This window comes from Monodon monoceros, unplaced genomic scaffold (genome assembly GCF_005190385.1).
Source record: "Monodon monoceros isolate NGI ecotype Baffin Bay Population unplaced genomic scaffold, NGI_Narwhal_1 Super_Scaffold_21, whole genome shotgun sequence".
Taxonomy (NCBI): Eukaryota; Metazoa; Chordata; class Mammalia; order Artiodactyla; family Monodontidae; genus Monodon; species Monodon monoceros.
This window is the reverse complement of record NW_021703778.1, coordinates 15,728,408-15,748,519: the sequence shown is the minus strand read 5'-3', so window position 1 is coordinate 15,748,519 and position 20,112 is coordinate 15,728,408. Positions and strand designations below refer to the sequence as shown.

Below are 20,112 nucleotides of genomic sequence, written 5' to 3'. Positions count from 1 at the left end.
AAAATATAACATGTGCCAGACATATCTAAAGGTACAAACTGACTAGCTGAACAACGTACAAAGAAAATATACCCAATGCTTACATGTAGACACACGCTACAAGGTGGCTGACCCTTGAAGACATGCTAAGTGAAATAAGCAAGTCACAATAGGACAAACGTTGTATAATTCTTCTTACCTAGAGGAATCAAATTCATAGAAATGGGAAGCAGAATGGTGGTTGCCAGGGGTGAGGGGAAGAGAAGAATGGGGGCTAAGTGTTTAATGGGTATGGAGTTTGGATTTGGGAGGATGGAAAAGTTCTGGAGATTCACGATGGTGTTGGGTGTACAGCAGTGTGAAGGTGCTTAGTGCCACTCAACTGTACACTTAAAAATGGTTAAAAAGGTAATTTTTATATTAAGTATTTTTTACCACAATAAAATTTTGAATATATATATATATATATATATATATATCTAATTTTCAATCATAACATACAGAAAAAGACTGTGTATGTTCCAAAAAGGATGGCAGGATTGACAGATGTGTGTTTAAATCAAAAACGTTTGGACAATTCCATGGGGAAAAAAGCTTTTAATTGAATAAATAGGAGTTGTTAGAGCATTTAACCTGCTAATATAAATTGTTACACTTCAAAGGAGAAGTTGGTACAATATTCAAGTGAAAGAAGCTTAAACCAAGAATCCAGTGCAATGCATTTAATCTTTACTGTGATACTGTCTCTGGATGTCTTCCATATTTTGAAAAATAAATATTGAATACTAACAATACTTCCTGAGGGTAAGGGAAATACATGTATATTTAGTGGAGAAAAGATCCTTGTAGGTTCTCAATAAATATTAACAAAATGTTTATATATTATAATCATATTAAAGCCTAATATATGCTTATTGAATGGAGCATTCCCATGCAAACTTTTTTCTTACGTAATAGAGAACTGATTTACTTCCAAACTGGAGAGTTTATAAATATTTTAATTTTCACGATCCAGAATTTTCCTCAGCCGCCACAATGAAATTCTTTTTCTTCTGCTAATATGCTTCAGTGGTTAAATATGCAAGACAAAGCATTGCCACAATTTAAAAATATTACTCTAACTGATGAAGTCAGTGAAATTTCACTAAAATTATGAACTGTGGCATATCTCATCTCCTGATTAGAGATGGTGAAATGTGTTTTGTAGTCACAGAAATTTAAATAAAAGCAACCAAATAATCAAAATCACTGTTTGTAATGAATACATTTTGTTTATATGAATACATGATTTTTTAGATTTTGTAAACATTTAACACGTGATTTCATAAGACATTTATTAACTGCTAGAATGTGTTTGGCCTTCTTGGCTTTCTTCAGATATTTATAACTTCACCTTAAATGTTTTGAATTATGTAGGGGAAATATTAATGGAAGAACTTCCATTAATATTTGGTTTGAAGCTTGACTTGTATTTTATAGTGCAGCTAAGTTCTAGAATATTTAGCTTTAAAACAAGTCCTTTGAAGTGTACTGGAACGAATGTCTTTGGTAAAAACACATGAGAAGTTCACCAAGATTTTTACAGAGGTGATTGCACCATTGTGCTTTCATATATCTTTATAGTGATGGATTTTAAAAATTAATTTTCATTTTTCAAAGGACAGTGGTGTTTAGTGTTCTGTGGAAAGTGCGGTGATTGACATTTTAACTGATAAAACATCCAGGTAATGAAATAAATGGCTTGAACTTTTCTCCTAAAGCCAAATTTCAACATTTATTCAATCTAAAGTTATTTCATCTTGAAATCGCCTTTGCATTTTGCAGTTGAGTGACACAGGCACAGATGTGAAGAGTCTGAGGAAGGGTTTGGTGATGCTTGGGTGACTTTGACTTTCCATTTCCACACTCATTGGTCTTACAGCTATTTCACACCATTGCATATAACAATAAGATTGTTATCTGCATGGACTTGCTTCCTTTGTGAATTAATATGTAATTTATTGCCCCAGCAGGGCAGTATTGAATTTATTGCCCAGAGTCACTTGAGAGGAAAGAGGAGAGGTATTATTATCCTTGGACAACAGGTGTAAACTGGGACAATCCTGGGCCAACCCAGATGGAAGATTTTCTGTTCCAAGGATGTGTGCATTTAGGAATTGAGGGTACCCGAGGTGGGGGAGGTGGAAGGATTCCTTGACCAAGTTCACGACCAAGAATTTGCAACTTGTAAGCACATTTCAGAGGTCAAATATATATTTCAAATCTTGTCTATTTCTACATTCTACCAACTGACTTAGAAGGGCTGGGAGGTGGCTTCGCAGGTGGCAAAGTTCACAGAGGACCAAAGAACTAGACCAGAGAATTTTCTGGATGTCCAGGGAGACAGTCACAGCTAGGTCATAGGTTCTTAAGACTGTCACAAAACAGAAGAGGCTCTCCTTGGAGCATTAACTTTTTATCAATAACAGTAGCTTATCAACTCTGTAGCCAGAGCTGTGAAAAGAAACATCCAGAAGCAATAGATTTCCAGCTAAGTACTATGTGGGTGAACAGCATCTCCTTGTCATGTTGATTCACCATGAGGTGATGTGCAACATGTTTTCATTATTATATGATAGTTAATTTGCTTGTTTTTATTTTTGGGGAAATATATTTAAGGGGAAAATAATATTTGCTTGTAAAGAAAAATATCTTTCATTATATATCCATTATATGACTGTCGAAACAAGCATAGCTCTAAGAACTATACGTTTAATTTACACGTAGAGAAAATTTAAGTGGCCCTGTCCCTTGCAAAGTGCGCTTCAGTGTTTTAAGAGTTGACACGTTAGTGATGAAATATCTGGTCATGAAACCAGGCCTCCATTTTTATAGAAATTTGCAAATCCTTTGATTATTAAGATATAGTGGGCTTATTCAATATGCTGATAAAATTGCTCACATTATTTAAAACTGAAAATAATGGTTAAGAGCAAGCATACAGTGAAGCAGTCTTTTAAATTTTGAGACAGAGTTGCAGGTGCAGGGAGGCTTCAAAGTATAAGCTTTGGTGTCAAACAGCTCAAAGCCTGGACATTCCATTTACTAAAACTTACCATAGGTGAGTTGCTTAGTGCTAAAGTTTCAAAAAGAAAATCTTTCGGGGATAATTATGCTTGCTGTGTAGGGTATTTGTGAAAACAAATGGCAATATATGCAAAATACTTGACACATACTTGGAGCTCAGTGGGAACACATCTATTACTACTTTTATTAAAGATAATAGAATTGTGATGTTAGGGAGCTTGTCAAAACTTTAGGTGTTTTCTGACCAAGAATTATTTTGTCCTCTCATTATGTTATGTTATGATATGATATGATATGATATGTTATGAAAATGTGTCTGCATAAAGAGAAATACCTGGAAATATGTTTTAAATTAATTAATTTATCCCCCAAACTCAGATAGGCTGATACTATGATTCTTTTTTCAGGAAAAGAAAATTTAAACACATAAAAGCTAATTTCTTGAAAGCACAAATCAAGTTGTTAGAACTTCTGGTGTATGGCCCAGTCTGCTGAAACTTTTGTTTCTTCCTCATTAATTCGGTGAAACAGCTAGGAAAGGTGCCTAGGAAGCTTACCCCAAATCCCGACTTTCTCTAGAAGTCGTGCTTTGTGATAAATGTAGGAACTTAAGTATTTTTCAACTTTTTAAGTTGTGTATTAAGAAGGGGAAACAAAGCAAAGTTCAAAATATCTAATTTACCTGCAATGCAAAGTGGCTAGGGATTGTTTTCTTTTTTTTTTTTTGAGAAGCTGTTAAAGTAGCATAATAGAATGAATTCTAAGGTGCTGACCTCTGAAAAGCTGTAGAGTTTCACCCTGCCTCATTAAATGCAGTGGAGATGGCCGACCAGGGTGGAATGTGCCAGGCTTGGAAACAGAAAAGTATAGAGGGGCAATGCCTCACACAGCACATGGAACACTTTGTGAGGCTGGAAAAAGTAAAACTACTCTGATGATCAGGAAACATTCTTTACGAAGTGTAGTGACAGTTCTGACTGCCTAAGGTGATTGGCTAACATAGAGTCAGTGTTTCCCTGCTTGCTCCCCCTTCATTTCTCCTTACCAGTTTTCTTTTTGTGCATAACAGCAAATCATCTCAGGTGTGGCTTTGAGTCTGGTTTCTGTGGCTGGGAGCCATTTCTCACAGAAGAAGATTCACACTGGGAATTCGTGAAAAGGTTGACGAGTGTAGACCACCATCTTCCTGATGCTCAGAACACAACAAACACAAATCATGGTAGGACATTTTCCTCTTTTTTTTTTCCTTCCCCCCCAAAATTGTTGTCTTTCTTTCCTGTTGTGAATGATGATACTATGTGTTTTCACTTCTATCTATAGACTTTATAAATGGAACTCTGGTTTGTCTTGCTTTAAATTGTCCTGATCAACTTAATAATTTGTGCTTAATTGAGTTTCCTGAAAGGAGCATTGTTTTAATAACAAAACTTTTTGTTACACTTTTTAAAAGGTTGGATTGAAGGCATGAAGAGGGGAAAAGTCTTCTGGTAATTTTCTCTAGTTGTCATGAATCATGTATAGTAGGGTTGTCTTCTTTTTAGAGCAATCCAAATTTCATTAAACAGAAAGAAAAATCGTTTAATCCTTTTTCTAAGAACAGAGAACAGAGAGTTAGCACTCTCTTTAAAATAAATCTACAAATACTTGAATGCAATGTAATCACTCTTATGGCTTCTTTGTAATAAACAATCTTACTTCTTCCGCATATATACTTTTAATCAGCAGTACAATTTTTACATATCCCCTTAAAATAGAGCAACCATAGCTGCATATGGCATTCCAATAAGGGTTTGTGAAGCTCCAAGGAAAACACAAGGGTTTTGTTCCGTTTTTGTTTTGTTTGGATAACATTACAAAGGTACATTAGTATCATATTAACTTTATAATAAGGCAACTGTACTGTAGATCCTCTTTAAGCTTGTATAACCCCACTGGACATTATTATATTTGTTTCTCCTTTGAGATTTCCCAAGAAGTATGTGAAAACTAACAGTATTGACTGTGTCTTTAGCCACTGAAAATTGGGGTTAGTTGGGGAAGATGTTAGGGGATGGAAGGGAGACTTTGGCTATCCATCCGTTATCTAAAACTATAAATGCAGCTTATTATTTAACAGTGGAGTGAGATCTTAATTGTTGCTTTTGTGCCAATGAGTCTCATTTTTCCCTTAAGATTCTGTGACAGATTGGATTAAATTTAAAGTTTATGATAGGAAGGAGACTGTTAATTATTAGAACTATATGTATTAATAGTACATTTCCTCCAAGCTCATATAATGATTTTTTTTTTCCTTTCTCAAACCAGTTATTGAGTGTATATCATATTACTAGAGTTGGGTGTAAACAGATGGAAGGATATTTGGGTTGTTTCTAAATTTTGGTGATTATGAATATTCTATAAAATTTGCCTACAGGTTTTGTCTGGATATAAGTTTTCATTTAACTTGAGCACTCTTTCCAATTCCTATGTATAATTAACGTTTCCACTCTGGTTAGTGAAAAGACCCTACTATTTCTGGCCCTTTGTGACCTTGAGGCAATGTTTCAACTGCCCCTTTTAGAAGGTTTTCCTCCAGCCTCAGGTAGTTTCCTTATATCCATGCCCTGGTCAGTACTCAGGTGGAAATTTGGGGGGAGCTCTCTGGAGGTCTCTGGAGCTCTCTCTCCTTGCAGCTCTCCCCTCCTGGAACTCTGCTTTATGAACTGTAGCCACTTGAGTCTCCCCGAGGTGCCATCTTTTCAACTTGAGGAGACCACCACACTCCTCCTGGCTTCCCCTCCCTGAATGGCAGCTGGAAACGCGGTTTAGGCAGTAAGCTGGGGAAATTGTATGGCTTAGTTCATTTGTTTCCCCTCTCAGAGATCATTATCCTGTGGTTCTACATTCCGATTGCCCTACATTTGAAAACTATTATTTAGTATATATCGTTTTGATTTCTTTGCTACTGTTAGACAGAAGGCTAAATCTGGTCCCTGATACTCAACCTTGCCTGGAAACAGAAAAAGCCTAATTCTTTTTGTTTTTTTTTGCTTTACTTCTTTGGTCTGGATATGCCATAATATATCTAGCCATACTCTTATTGAGTGACAATATTATGACAGTGCTGCAAAATCCGTACATGTATGCATTTTCTTATATGGGGAGATTTTATTCTATGCAGTAAAGGACTAAAAATGAGACTCCTATATTTTTACCAAAAGATATGTACTTTCCCGTCAAATTTTAATACTTAAAATTCCAGCAGCAAAAAGGAGTGCTTTTTTCTATTTGCCTACCATCAATAGACATTATATTCTCTTAATTTTTAAAAAACTTATGGGTATAAAATGATTTTTTGTGTGTAACCTTGATTTGTCTTTCACTGAAAAATGATTTTTCAAATGTTTCTAATTTTTCAATTTATTTAGATCTTTAATTTTGCTAAATATTTGAAGCTTTCAGTGCATAGATTTAAAAAATATTTTGCTAATATTTTCTTAGGTTTCTAATATTTTTGCAGCTACTGTGTCACATTTTAAAAACTTAATTTTTTTGGTTGCTATATATATAAGTACAATTATATTTTTAAATACTTACCTTGTATTCAATGACCTTGTTAATTTTTTTTATTATAGTTAAGAATTTATAAATGTTCCACACTTTCTGGGTTCATAATTACTTTGTCTTCAAATAATGACAATTTTACTTCCTTCTTTCTAAATCTTAAGCCTTCTGTTTTCTTTTTGGTTTTATCGCCCTAGGTAGGACTTCTGGAGAAATGTTAAATAGAGCTTGTGATAGCTGCTGTACTTGTCTTGTTCCTATTTAGGGGAAAAGCTGTCAGTAATTCAGCCTTGAATGCTATAGTTCCTAAAAGGTTGTTTTGTTTCAGATAAAGATGTTTCCAAGCATAGCACAAGGAGATCAGCTCAGTGCTTTGTGTCCACCTAGAGGGGTGGGATAGGGAGGCTGGGAGGGAGACACAAGAGGGAGGAGATACAGGCATATATGTATATGTATAGCTGATTCACTTTGTTATACAGCAGAAACTAACACACCATTGTAAAGCAATTATACTCCAATAAAGATGTTAAAAGAAAAACAAAGATGTTTCCTTCTATTCATAGTGTGTTAAGTTTATATATATATACATATATACACACATATATATACACACATATATGTAAGCATGTTAAAACTTTTCACGTGCTTTTTTCAGCATTATGTTGTGATAATCATATGATCGTGATATTATCATTTTTATTTCTAATAAAATGATTTTTCAAATATTAAACCATTCTTGCATTCCTGATCCAAACCTCCTTTCATTGGTTTTATGATTTCTTTCTTACTTCTTAATGGTAATATTTGTGATTTTTTTTTTTTACCTAAATTCATTATAAAGTCATTATAAATGTTCTCACAGCATGTAAGGAATCCCTTCCAGGCAATTGTATTAAGGGGGTGCATCCTTTGCAAAAGGTGAGGTTGAGGCTGGCCTGGAAAGCTTAACGTGGGGAGACTGACCCCTACATTCTTTTTTTTTAAAACTTTTGAACTTTATTTATTTTTTTATACAGCAGGTTCTTGTTAGTCATCAATTTTATACACATCAGTGTATACATGTCAATCCCAATCGCCCAATTCATCACACCACCATCCCTACCCACCGTGGCTTTCACCGCTTGGTGTCCATACGTTTGTTCTCTACATCTGTGTCTCAAATTCTGCCCTGCCAACCGGTTCATCTGTACCATTTTTCTAGTTTCCACATACATGCGTTAATATACAATATTTGTTTTTCTCTTTCTGACTTACTTCACTCTGTATGACAGTCCCTAGATCCATCCATGTCTCAACAAATGACCCAATTTCGTTCCTTTTTATGGCTGAGTAATATTCCATTGTATATATGTACCACAACTTCTTTATCCATTCGTCTGTCGATGGGCATTTAGGTTGCTTCCATGACCTGGCTACTGTGAATAGTGCTGCAATGAACATTGGGGTGCGTGTGTCTTTTTGAATTATGGTTTTCTGTGGGTATATGAACAGTAGTGGGATTGCTGGATCATATGATAATTCTATTTTTAGTTTAAGGAACCTCCATACTGTTCTCCATAGTGGCTGTATCAATTTACATTCCCACCAACAGTGCAAGAGGGTTCCCTTTTCTCCACACCCTCTCCAGCATTTGTTGTTTGTAGATTTTCTGATGATGCCCATTCTAACTGGTGTGAGGTGATACCTCATTGTAGTTTTGATTTGCATTTCTCTAATAATTAGTGATGTTGAGCAGCTTTTCATGTGCTTCTTGGCCATCTGTATGTCTTCTTTGGAGAAATGTCTATTTAGGTCTTCTGCCCATTTTTGGATTGGGTTGTTTTTTTCTTTAATATTGAGCTGCATGGCTGTTTATATATTTTGGAGATTAATCCTTTGTCCGTTGATTTGTTTGCAAATATTTTCTCCCATTCTGAGGATTGTCTTTTCATCTTGTTTATGGTTTCCTTTGCTGTGCAGAAGCTTTGAAGTTTCATTAGGTCCCATTTGTTTATTTTTGTTTTTATTTCCATTACTCTAGGAGGTGGATCAAAAAAGATCTTGCTGTGATTTATGTCAAAGAGTGTTCTTCCTATGTTTTCCTCTGAGAGTTTTATAGTGTCTGGTCTTATATTTAGGTCTTGAATCCATTTTGAGTTTATTTTTGTGTATGGTGTTAGGGAGTGTTCTAATTTCATTTTTTTACATGTAGCTGTCCAGTTTTCCCAGCACCACTTACTGAAGAGACTGTTTTTTCTCCATTGTATATCCTTGCCTCCTTTGTCATAGATTAGTTGACCATAGGTGTGTGGGTTTATCTGTGGGCTTTCTATCTTGTTCCATTGATCTCTGTTTCTCTTTTTGTGCAAGTACCATATTGTCTTGATTAATGTAGCTTTGTAGTATAGCCTGAAGTCAGGGAGTCTGATTCCTCCCACTCCGTTTTTTTTCCCTCAAGACTGCTTTGGCTCTTCGGGGTCTTTTGTGTTTCCATACAAATTTTGAGATGATTTGTTCTAGTTCCGTAAAAAATGCCATTGGTAATTTGATAGGGATTGCATTGAATCTGTAAATTGCTTTGGATAGTATAGTCATTTTCACAATATTGATTCTTCCAATCCAAGAACATGATATATCTCTCCATCTGTTGGTATCATCTTTAATTTCTTTCATCAGTGTCTTATAGTTTTCTGCATACAGGTCTTTTGTCTCCCTAGGTAGGTTTATTCCTAGGTATTTTATTGTTTTTGCTGCAGTGGTACATGGGAATGTTTCCTTAATTTCTCTTTCAGATTTTTCATCATTAGTGTATAGGAATGCAAGAGATTTCTGTGCATTAATTTTGTATCCTGCAACTCTACCAGATTCATTGATTAGCTCTAGTAGTTTTCTGGTGGCATTTTTAGGATTCTCTATGTATGGTATCATGTCATCTGCAAACAGTGAAAGTTTTACTTCTCCTTTTCCAATTTGTATTCCTTTTATTTCTTTTTCTTCTCTGATTGCCATGGCTAGGACTTCCAAACAATGTTGAATAATAGTGGTGAGAGTGAACTTCCTTGTCTTGTTCCTGATCTTAGAGGAAATGCTTTCAGTTTTTCACCACTGAGAATGATGTTTGCTGTGGGTTTGTCGTATATGGCCTTTATTATGTTGAGGTAGGTTCCCTCTATGCCCACTTTCTGGAGAGTTTTTAATCATAAATGGGTGTTGAATTTTGTCAAAGGCTTTTGCTGCATCTATTGAGATGATCATATGGTTTTTGTTCTTCAATTTGTTAATATGGTGTATCACATTGATGGATATGCGTATATTGAAGTATCCTTGCATCCCTGGGATAAATCCCACTTCGTCATGATGTATGATTCTTTTAATGTGTTGTTGGATTCTGATTGCTAGTATTTTGTTGAGGATTTTAACATCTATATTCATCAATGATATTGGTCTGTAATTTTCTTTTTTTGTAGTATCTTTGTCTGGTTTTGGTATCAGGGTGATGGTGGCCTCATAGAATGAGTTTGGGAGTGTTCCTTCCTCTGCAATTTCTTAGAAGAGTTTGAGAAGGATGGGTGTTAGCTCTTCTCTAAATAGAATTCACCTGTGAAGCCATCTGGTCCTGGACTTTTGTTTGTTTTGAGATTTTTAATCGCAGTTTTAATTTCATTTCTTGTGATTTGTCTGTTGATATTTTCTGTTTCTTCCTGGTTCAGTCTTGGAAGGTTATACCTTTCTAAGAATTTGTCCATTTCTTCCAGGTTGTCCATTTTATTGGCATAGAGTTGCTTGTAGTAGTCTCTTAGGATGCTTTGTATTTCTGTGGTGTCTGTTGTAACTTCTCCTTTTTCATTTCTAATTTTATTGATTTGAGTCCTCTCGCTCTTTTTCTTGATGAATCTGGCTAATGGTTTATCAATTTTGTTTATCTTCTCAAAGAACCCGCTTTTAGTTTTATTGATCTCTGCTATTATTTTCTTTGTTTCTATTTCATTTATTTCTGCTCTGATCTTGATGATTTCTTTCCTTCTGCTAACTTTGGGTTTTGTTTGTTCGTCTTTCTCCAGTTCCTTTAGGTGTAAGGTTAGATTGTTTGAGATTTTTCTTGTTTTTTGATGTAGGCTTGTATAGCTATAAACTTCTCTCTTAAAACTGCTTTTGCTGCATCCCATAGGTTTTGGATCATTGTGTTTTCACTGTCATTTGTCTCTAGGTTTTTTTTGATTTCCTCCTCGATTTCTTCAGTGTTCTCTTGGTTATTTAGTAATGTATTGTGTAGCCTCCATATGTTTGTGTTTCTTTACATTTTTTTCCCTGTAATTCATTTCTAATCTCATAGTGTTGTGGTCAGAAAAGATGCTTGATATGATTTCAATTTTCTTAAATTTACTGAGGATTGATTTGTCACCCGACATGTGATCTATCCTGGAGGATGTTCTGTGTGCACTTGAAAAGAAAGCTGTTTGTGGATGGAATGTCCTATAAATATCAATTAAATGTATCTGGTCTGTTGTGTCATTTAAAGCTTCTGTTTCCTTATTTATTTTCATTTTGGATGATCTGTCCATTGGTGTAAGTGAGGTGTTAAAGTCCCCCACTATTATTGTGTTACTGTTGATTTCCTCTTTTACAGCTGTTAGCAGTTGCCTTATGTAATGAGGTTCTCCTATGTTGGGTGCATATGTATTTATAATTGTTATATCTTCTTCTTGGATTGATCCCTTGATCATTATGTAGTGTCCTTCCTTGTCTCTTGTAACATTCTTTATTTTAAAGTCTATTTTATCTGGTATGAGTATTGCTACTCCAGCTTTCTTTTGATTTCCATTTGCATGGAATATCTTTTTCCATCCCCTCACTTTCAGTCTGTATGTGTCCCTAGGTCTAAAGTGGGTCTCTTGTAGACAGCATATATATGGGTCTTGTTTTTGTATCCGTTCAGCAAGCCTGTGTCTTTTGGTTGGAGCATTTAATCCATTCACGTTTAAGGTAATTATCGATATGTATGTTCCTATTACCATTTTCTTAATTTTGGGGGGTTTGTTTTTGTAGGTCCTTTTCTTCTCTTGTGTTTCCCACTTAGAGAAGTTCCTTTAGCATTTGTTGTAGATCTGGTTTGGTGGTGCTGAATTCTCTTAGCTTTTGCTTGTCTGTAAAACTTTTGATTTCTCCATCGAATCTGAATGAGATCCTTGCCAGGTAGAGTAATCTTGGTTTTAGGTTCTTCCCTTTCATCACTTTAAGTAAATCATGCCACTCCCTTCTGGCTTGTAGAGCTTCTGCTGAGAAATCAGCTGTTAACCTTATGGGAGTTCCCTTGTATGTTATGTGTCATTTTTCCCTTGCTGCTTTCCATAATTTTTCTTTGTCTTTAATTTTTGCCAATTTGATTACTATGTGTCTCGGAATGTTTTTCCTCGGGTTTATCCTGTATGGGACTCACTGCACTTCCTGGACTCGGGTGGCTATTTCTTTTTCTATGTTAGGGAAGTTTTCGACTAAAATCTCTTCAATATTTTCTCTGGTCCTTTCTCTGTTTCTTCTCCTTCTGGGACCCCTATAATGCAAATGTTTTTGCGTTTCATGTTGTTCCAGAGGTCTCTTAGGCTGTCTTCATTTATTTTTATTCTTTTTTCTTTAGTCTGTTCCACAGCAGTGAATTCCACCATTCTGTCTTCCATGTCACTTATCCGTTCTTCTGCCTCAGTTATTCTGCTATTCATTCCTTCTAGTTTAGTTTTCATTTCAGTTACTGTATTGTTCATGTCTGTTTGTTTGTTCTTTAATTCTTCTAGGTCTTTGTTAAACATTTCTTGCATCTTCTCGATCTTTGCCTCCATTGTTTTTCCAAGGTCCTGGATCATCTTCACTATCATTATTCTGAATTCTTTTTCTGGAAGGCTGCCTATCTCCACTTCATTTAGTTATTTTTCTGGGGTTTTATCTTGTTCCTTCATCTGGCATATAGCCCTCTGCCTTTTCATCTTGTCTCTCTTTCTGTGAATGTGGTTTTTGTTCCACAGGCTGCAGGATTGTAGTTCTTCTTGCTTCTGCTGTGTGCCCTCTGGTGGATGAAGCTATCTAATGGCTTGTGTAAGTTTCCTGATGGGAGGGACTGGTGGTGGGTAGAGCTGACTGTTGCTCTGATGGGCAGAGCTCAGTAAAACTTTAATCTGCTTGACTGCTGATGGGTAGGGCTGGGTTCCCTCCCTGTTGGTTGTTTGGCCTGAGGCAACCCAACACTGGAGCCTACCTGGGCTCTTTGATGGGGCTAATGAGAGACTCTGGGAGGGCTCTCGCCAAGGAGTACTTCCCAGAACTTCTGCTGCCAGTGTCCTTGTCCCCATGGTGAGCCACAGCCACCCCCTGCCTCTGCAGAAGACCCTCCAAAACTAGCAGGTAGGTCTGGTTCAGTATCCCCTGGGGTCACTGCTCCTTCCCCTGGGTCCCTATGTGCACACTACTTTGTGTGTGCCCTTCAAGAGTGGAGTCTCTGTTTCCCCCAGTCCTGTCAAAGTCCTGCAATCAATTCCCACCAGGCTTCAAAGTCTGATTCTCTAGGAATTCCTCCTCCCGTTGCTGGGCCCCCAGGTTGGGAAGCCTGACGTGGGGCTCAGAACCTTCACTCCAGTGGGTGGACTTCTGTGGTATAAGTGTTCTGCAGTCTGTGAGTCACCCACCCAGCGGTTATGGGATTTGACTTTACTGTGATTGCACCACTCCTACCGTCTCATTGCGATTTCTCCTTTGTCTTTGGATGTGGGGTATCTTTTTTGGTGAGTTCCAGTGTCTTCCTGTCGATGATTGTCTAGCAGCTGTTTGTGATTCAGGTGTTCTCGCAAGAAGGAATGAGATCATGTCCTTCTACTCGCCATCTTGGTTCCTCCTCACTATACACCTGGTAGTGCAATGGACAAGAATCCACCTGCCAATGCAGGGGGCACGGGTTCAATCCCTGGTCCAGGAAGATCCCACATGCAGCGGAGCAACCAAGCCATGACCACTGAGCCTGTGCTTTAGAGCCCGTGTGACAACTATTGAAGCCTGTGCACCCAGAGCCCATGCTCCGCTACAAGAGAAGCCATTGCAACAAGAAGGCCGCACACTGCAACGAAGAGCAGCCCCTGCCCACCACAACTAAAGAAAGCCTGCACGCAGCAACGAAGACCCAACACAGCCAAAAATCACCCCTCCATTCTTTATTTTTATACTGTGCTGGTTAGCTAGCCCCTCTGGGGTATATGGGTGTACAAGAGTTTTACAACGAACAGTTCAGATTAACAGGAACACTTTCTTTGGCATATTGTAATTACACAGGTCTCTTAAGTCAGTGTATTCTGTGGAGCAGGCTTGCAAGAAAATAAATCCAGAGACGTATTCCTAGAAGTACATCGGTCTGGGGTCAGAGTTCAGTATCTTTAGGCCTAACCTGCATATATAAACTTTAAGTCAGTATTATCTGTTTTTCAAATATTTGGTTAAAATTCTCTCAGGATTGCTTTTAGCTTCCACATCAGTTTTTACTAACATAATATTTTCATAATATCATCTTTCCATCTAATAACATGTTATCTCTTTTCATTTAATCAGAAGGCTTATAGTTTTCCATGGAGTTTTATAATGTTCTTCATATAAGTCCTGTCCCATTCTTGTTAAATTTATTCCTACATATTTTGTATTATTGTTGTTAACTGTGAGTAGAATATTTCTTACCGTTCTAAATCCCGTGTCTTACTGCTAAAATAAATAAAAATGACTTAAAAGTATTTCTCTGTTTCTATTTACCTTACTAAATTCTCTTATTAATACTTGTCTTTATTAAAAGATAGAATCTGTTGGGGTTTCTATTCTCACAATTATATTATTGGCAATACATGTGGAACTCTCTCTATTTTTCTATTGTGTTTACTAGAAATTTTATTCTCTTGACTTCCACATTTACTAGATTTAGAAAATAATCCTAGTCCAAGATAATTAATGTTATCTCATATTTCCTCTAATTACTAATGGTGACACAATTCTCTAGGTAGTTTCTCATTTTAATTAAAATAGTTTTGTTGTTTACCATTGAAAATGTTATTTATTTTGAGGTTGGTCATTAATCTTTATTAAGTGTTTTTTTAAAATATTTTATTGAGGTTATTTGGAATGGCTGACTGTTTTTCATAGTCTTTTCAATATTTGTTGATATGAATCTATGATTTTACTGTTTAATTTGTTGATCTAATTGACTGTTGATAGGTCTGTTAAATCAAACCTCTATTCTTGGAAAGCTCACTTGTCAGGATACATTATTTTTTGATAAGAATTTCAGGTGCAATTGAAACATTTTAATTTGAATTTTGTATGTATGATCATGAGTGATATTGCTTTATTTTTATTCTGTTTTCATCATTCTTAACATTAGAGATATCTGGCATCTTAAAATGAGTCAGGGAGCTCTCCATATTTTTCTAAGACCTGAGATATATGCAAGTCATGTGCAAGTATTTATTCTTTAAAAATTAAATAAAATTAAATAAAATTCAGCTGTAGGGCCATATGTTCTGTTAGATTTTTTCCTATCACTTTTCCAGTTACTTTTGTGGCATAATCAATTTGTTCAAACCGTTTGCTTCTTTTAGATTTTGGAGTTTTAGTGTTTATATGTTTCATCCTTCCTTAACTGCTTGTTTGAAATCATCCATATTGTTTTAAATGACCAAGGGAGTAAGATCTTTGAATGTATGCTAATTTTTAGAATTTTAATTTATGTTTTGACAATACTCAGTTGAGTTTTACTTGAACCTCAAGTAAAGGATTTTTAAGCTGGTTTAATTTTTCAAAATCATCTTTTCCTACTCTACTCTTTTATAGGGGAAATAGAGAATTTAATGAGCTCATATATACTGTTTCTGTTACTCTTAGTTTGGATTTTGGGAACAGTGATCTTTATCCTTCCCAATTGGCTTTGAGATTTAACACCCATATAAACTGGGTTCTATTTTTCCCACTCAGAGACCACACTGCTGACTTGCAACCTTGGTTGTTTGGTTAGACATGTGGTGGTATCTGTAAAGTAATATGTTTTAATTCTGAAATCCTTTTCATTCTGTGCAGTCAGCATTGATCTGTGTCTAAGAAAATCACCTTCTGAATGTGTTGTTTTCATCAAAATAGTTGGCTTTACAAGTTGCCCATCACTCTATGATTATCAAAGGGCAGGATCAGGACTTGACATTGTTTAGCATAACCTTCCTTGTAAATTTTCAATATTCAATGAAGCTACCCCTGACAGCTGTTCAGAATGTGTGATCCTTTGAGCTGTTAAGAGATTTTATCCCCCCCGTACATTTGCCATGAGCACATCCACTGTAGTTAAAATGTAGAAGCAGTTATTTTGTTAACACTAGATTAGATCTTTAATTAAGCTTTCATCCCCACTAGCACAGACAGCAGTGTCAAACATGTAAGCCCCAGGAGAAACCAAACTCATTCTATAGGCTCGTATCCTTCAGTACATTGTGAAGAAAGTTACAAGCAAATGTCTCATGGGAATTTTGTAAGGGTATGTTGAATATCTAATTGTAAACTTAGAAGCTTCATTTAATTTGATTTCTAACTATGACGTGAGTTAAGCCAATAAGCATTTGTTGAGAGGACTTAGATCAAGAGCTTGTTTTTCATCAGTTGGGTTTTATTTTAGATTTAATGTTATTCATATGAAAGCACTTTTTGGTTATCTACAGAGCTTAACGGTAAAGAAGTAAAAATGTAATTTTCTTTATCTGATTCACAGTTGAATGTATGCACGTTAGCGCAAAGAACGACTAAATGTCCAATAGTAGAATTTGTATCCATATGGCTTTACGTTTGTTTTTGCAGGATCGTTTATTTATTTGGGGGCACATCGATCACCTGCAGTGGCCAAGCTTGGAAGTCCTGTTCTTACAAAATCACTCAATGCCTCTACCCCGTGTCAGGTACCCAATTATTGGAATTTCCATTGGCCATTCTGTAGCTGTAAACTGTTAAGCTTGGGTTACTCTAGCTAGTAAATGCCGGCTGCGTTTTACTAATATTTTCACAATAAACTGAGAGATTTATATGAGCTATTTCAACATGAAATGTCATTTCGTTCCAAAAGACATTTGCAGTATATAACTTACACCCTTCTTTTGGGGGGCCTATTCAAAAATATTTCTGTCATTTTGCATTCTTTCCATGTAGTTCTTTCAATAATTTAAAGCTGTGAATACAGGTTGCCCAAACTGCTTGTTATCTTGGCCAGCAGTGTTAGTTGAGGAAAATAAAAGCAGTTCAACAAGTTCTACTGAAAGAAAAATGAAAGGATGAATAAAGAAAGATAAATATGTACAGAAAAAATAATTACATTTCCAAAATTTTATTTTTTCAGTTAGTCCTTCTGGTGCCAGGTAAACACAGACCAAGGGATAAAATGCTCAGGTCATTTCCACAGCACAACAGAGAAGAAAGAAGAGGGACTTTGGAGTCAGGTGGACCTAGTTCCAACTGGTTCCAATCTCAGTTCTGCCACAAATGATATGCTTCCTTTGAGACTCAGTGTCCACACGGGAAGCATAGTGTCAGCCTGCCTTCTTCACATGGTTGTGAGAATTCAAACGTGATTAAGTAAAGCACCTGGAAAAGTATTTGGCAGGTTATGGTGTTCAATAAACATAATCCCTTTACTTTCCATAACATGAATGCCTATTAGATGCTTCTGTTCAGCTTGCCTTGCTTTCCATCCTTTTGAGAGTTCTGACATGTCCCTAAGCCTTTAGGATTTCAGCTTTTTTTTTTTTTCTTGGCTATCAGAAAATAATGAAGGGATCAATAGTGCCACGCACTAAATTCATCACCTAGAAATGCAGGGTTACAGTACTAACACAGGCATTCCTGATGATAAATTACAGATCATCAGACCTTTATAACTAAAGTATAAATTTCATTATACTTTCAGCTTGATATAATTCTCAATGACAGTGTCCAGAACTCTTAATAGGTTGTCCTCTTTATTTTTCCCCTTTGGTTTTTGCTGCCCATTTCTCTGTGGGAATTTGGATTAAAACAACTGCCTGGACTCCACTTCCACCTCACCCAGATGGACTCTAGAGTCTCCCACCTTTGGTTTATTTTAATTAACTCTTATGTGATAGATGTACGTTTTTCTTTTCTTTTCTTTTCTTTTTTTTTTTTTTTGAGAACTCCTGAAGCATTTACTTGCTCTTTACAAGTACTTTACAGGCTTACTGAACTTTAATTTAAGGTCATATACCAAAGCAATGCAATTGCTGTTGTTAAATTCGTTAACGACACTGGATAAAAAAGAATAGAATTTGTTAATTCTGCCTCTTTTACAGAAATGTGAACACTAACACTAAGAGCTTATTAAAAATTCTGAGACTCACTGAGAAATCAAACAGTTTTCTTCTTTTTAAAGATGATCTACATTTCCCATTGTTGTATGTGGGTAGCCATTAATTTGTGGTCATAGGGATTGACCCACAGTTTATGGTTGTTTCTACTTGAGGACATTTTTCTCTATTGTGGCTTAAATTTGGAGCTTACCTGTGGGAGCTATTGGGGTGGAGCCTCAGTGAAAGCAGTGGACAATTTAGACACTTGGTGGTTTATCTCTCAGAACCAAGTCCTCAACCTTCCAAGGCCTTGGATACTGATTTAGAGGTTTGCCTTGGTTTGTGGAAAAGTAAGAGTATTATAGACTGCCAGAGAGGTATTTGTTTTTTCCCTTTTATCTGCATCTGCTTGAATGTTGGTAATCTTTGAGTTAGAGGGAGGGATATTTGGATTACTTCATAGTACTTTCCAGCTTAGAATTACTATTAGATTGTTAGAGGTTATTTATAGTCTGAGATACACATGGACAAAGTGCTCTTCCCTAGGAGTATTCTAAGAATATACTGTTACTGTTTTATAAGTTTGTGGTAATGTGGGATTCTTTCTTTCATGAAAGTTACAAAATAAGCTAACAAACCAAATTTTTATCTTCTTGAGTAATCAGAAAATCCAGCCGATCTTCCTAATTGGAACATATTGATTGATAATAGTTGTATTTATGGAATAGCAAATGTTCTTTATTATATTTATGGTAAAGTGGGGCGGTGAAATAACCAAAGTTGGGCACTTTGATATGATTAAAGCCTTCATTATATGAAATTACATTTTTTTCTCTACATAATCATACCAGGCTAACAGAGTTAAGAATATTTGTTTGAAAGGACTTTAAAGGAATATGAAGCTTTCTTTTGAGTCTTTTTTTTTCTAACAGAAGCCTTTTAGGGTCATTTTGCATGAATTACTCTGTACTTTATGTGTAGCCAACACATGGCATCAACATGCAGAATTGTTCCTGTAAGTACTCATTGTTCAAGATGTGGACTTTATTTAAAAGCTTCAAAAGCTCCTTTGGTCACTGGTGGAAATTTGGCATTTTTCCTTGGAATAACCAGGAGATAGGACAAACAGAACATGTGGGAGCCAGAAGCTAGTATTTCTTATTGCTGTCGAAATACTGTTCTTTTTTTTTTAAACTTTTTCTTTTTTTAATTAATTAATTTTATTTTGTTATTTTTTATTTTGGGCTGCATTGGGTCTTCGTTGCTGCGCTCGGGCTTTCTCTAGTTGCGGCGAGTGGAGGCTACTCTTTGTTGCGATGCTTGGGCTTTTCATTGCGGTGGCATCTCTTGTTGTGGAGCATGGGCTCTAGGCGCACGAGTTTCAGTAGTTGTGGCACGTGGGCTCAGTAGTTGTGGTTCACGGGCTCTAGAGCGCAGGCTCAGCTGCTGTGGCGCATGGGCTTAGCTGCTCGGTGGCATGTGGGATCCTCCTGGACCCAGGGCACGAACCCATGTCCCCTGCATTGGCAGGCAGATTCTTAACCACTGCGCCACCAGGGAAGCCCTGTTACTGTTTTTAATAATTTAGGAAATGTAAAATCTGAAGGAGATTTATGTGGATATTAATATTTTCTCACTCTCATATTTGAGTTACTGTATAAAAGACATATCTCACTTTTAGGACTTCATAATTAAATATAGCAGGACTGATAACATGAAGCTTCCACTTTCAATGCCATTTTGTGTGTTTGTCTTTTGTTTTTTTTTGTATTCCCCAATTCATTTTGCTATTCTAATCCTCTTTAATCAAAAAATTCATACAATTAAAAAGAAGTGATTAGAGATACCAGGAAAAAGACAGATGAAACAAAAAATAGGTTGGCTCCAAAAATAAAGTTTATGAGGCCCAGGCTACATTTTTGAATCTAAGTTTTCCAGCAGCCAATGCAGAGAGAGACATGTGAGAACTCATTTGGTTCATATTCAAGGAAGTAAAAAACAAAACAAAAATAGTTCTTCTGAGACTTCTCCCCTGATTGCACACATACCAGTGTAAATGTTCTTTCTCTGATTCAGTGCACACCTATTGCTTCCCTACTCCGTGCTCATCATAGCCCTCAATGTTGGGAATATACTAGGGACAATGTAAACACGTTTGCCGTAACAAAATACAGAATTTAGTGAGGCATAC

At 36.2% G+C, this 20,112-nt stretch overlaps 1 protein-coding gene across 1 annotated transcript in view; it reads left to right on the top strand.

Annotated features, from left to right (window-relative positions):
• Positions 1–20,112, top strand: part of MALRD1 (MAM and LDL receptor class A domain containing 1) — a 579,678-nt gene that overhangs the window by 73,028 nt on the left and 486,538 nt on the right. The window contains exons 11-12 of the mRNA XM_029239293.1: positions 4,115–4,264; positions 16,426–16,523. Of these exons, the coding sequence (XP_029095126.1) occupies positions 4,115–4,264; positions 16,426–16,523 (248 nt within the window). The remainder of the gene's footprint in view (positions 1–4,114; positions 4,265–16,425; positions 16,524–20,112) is intronic.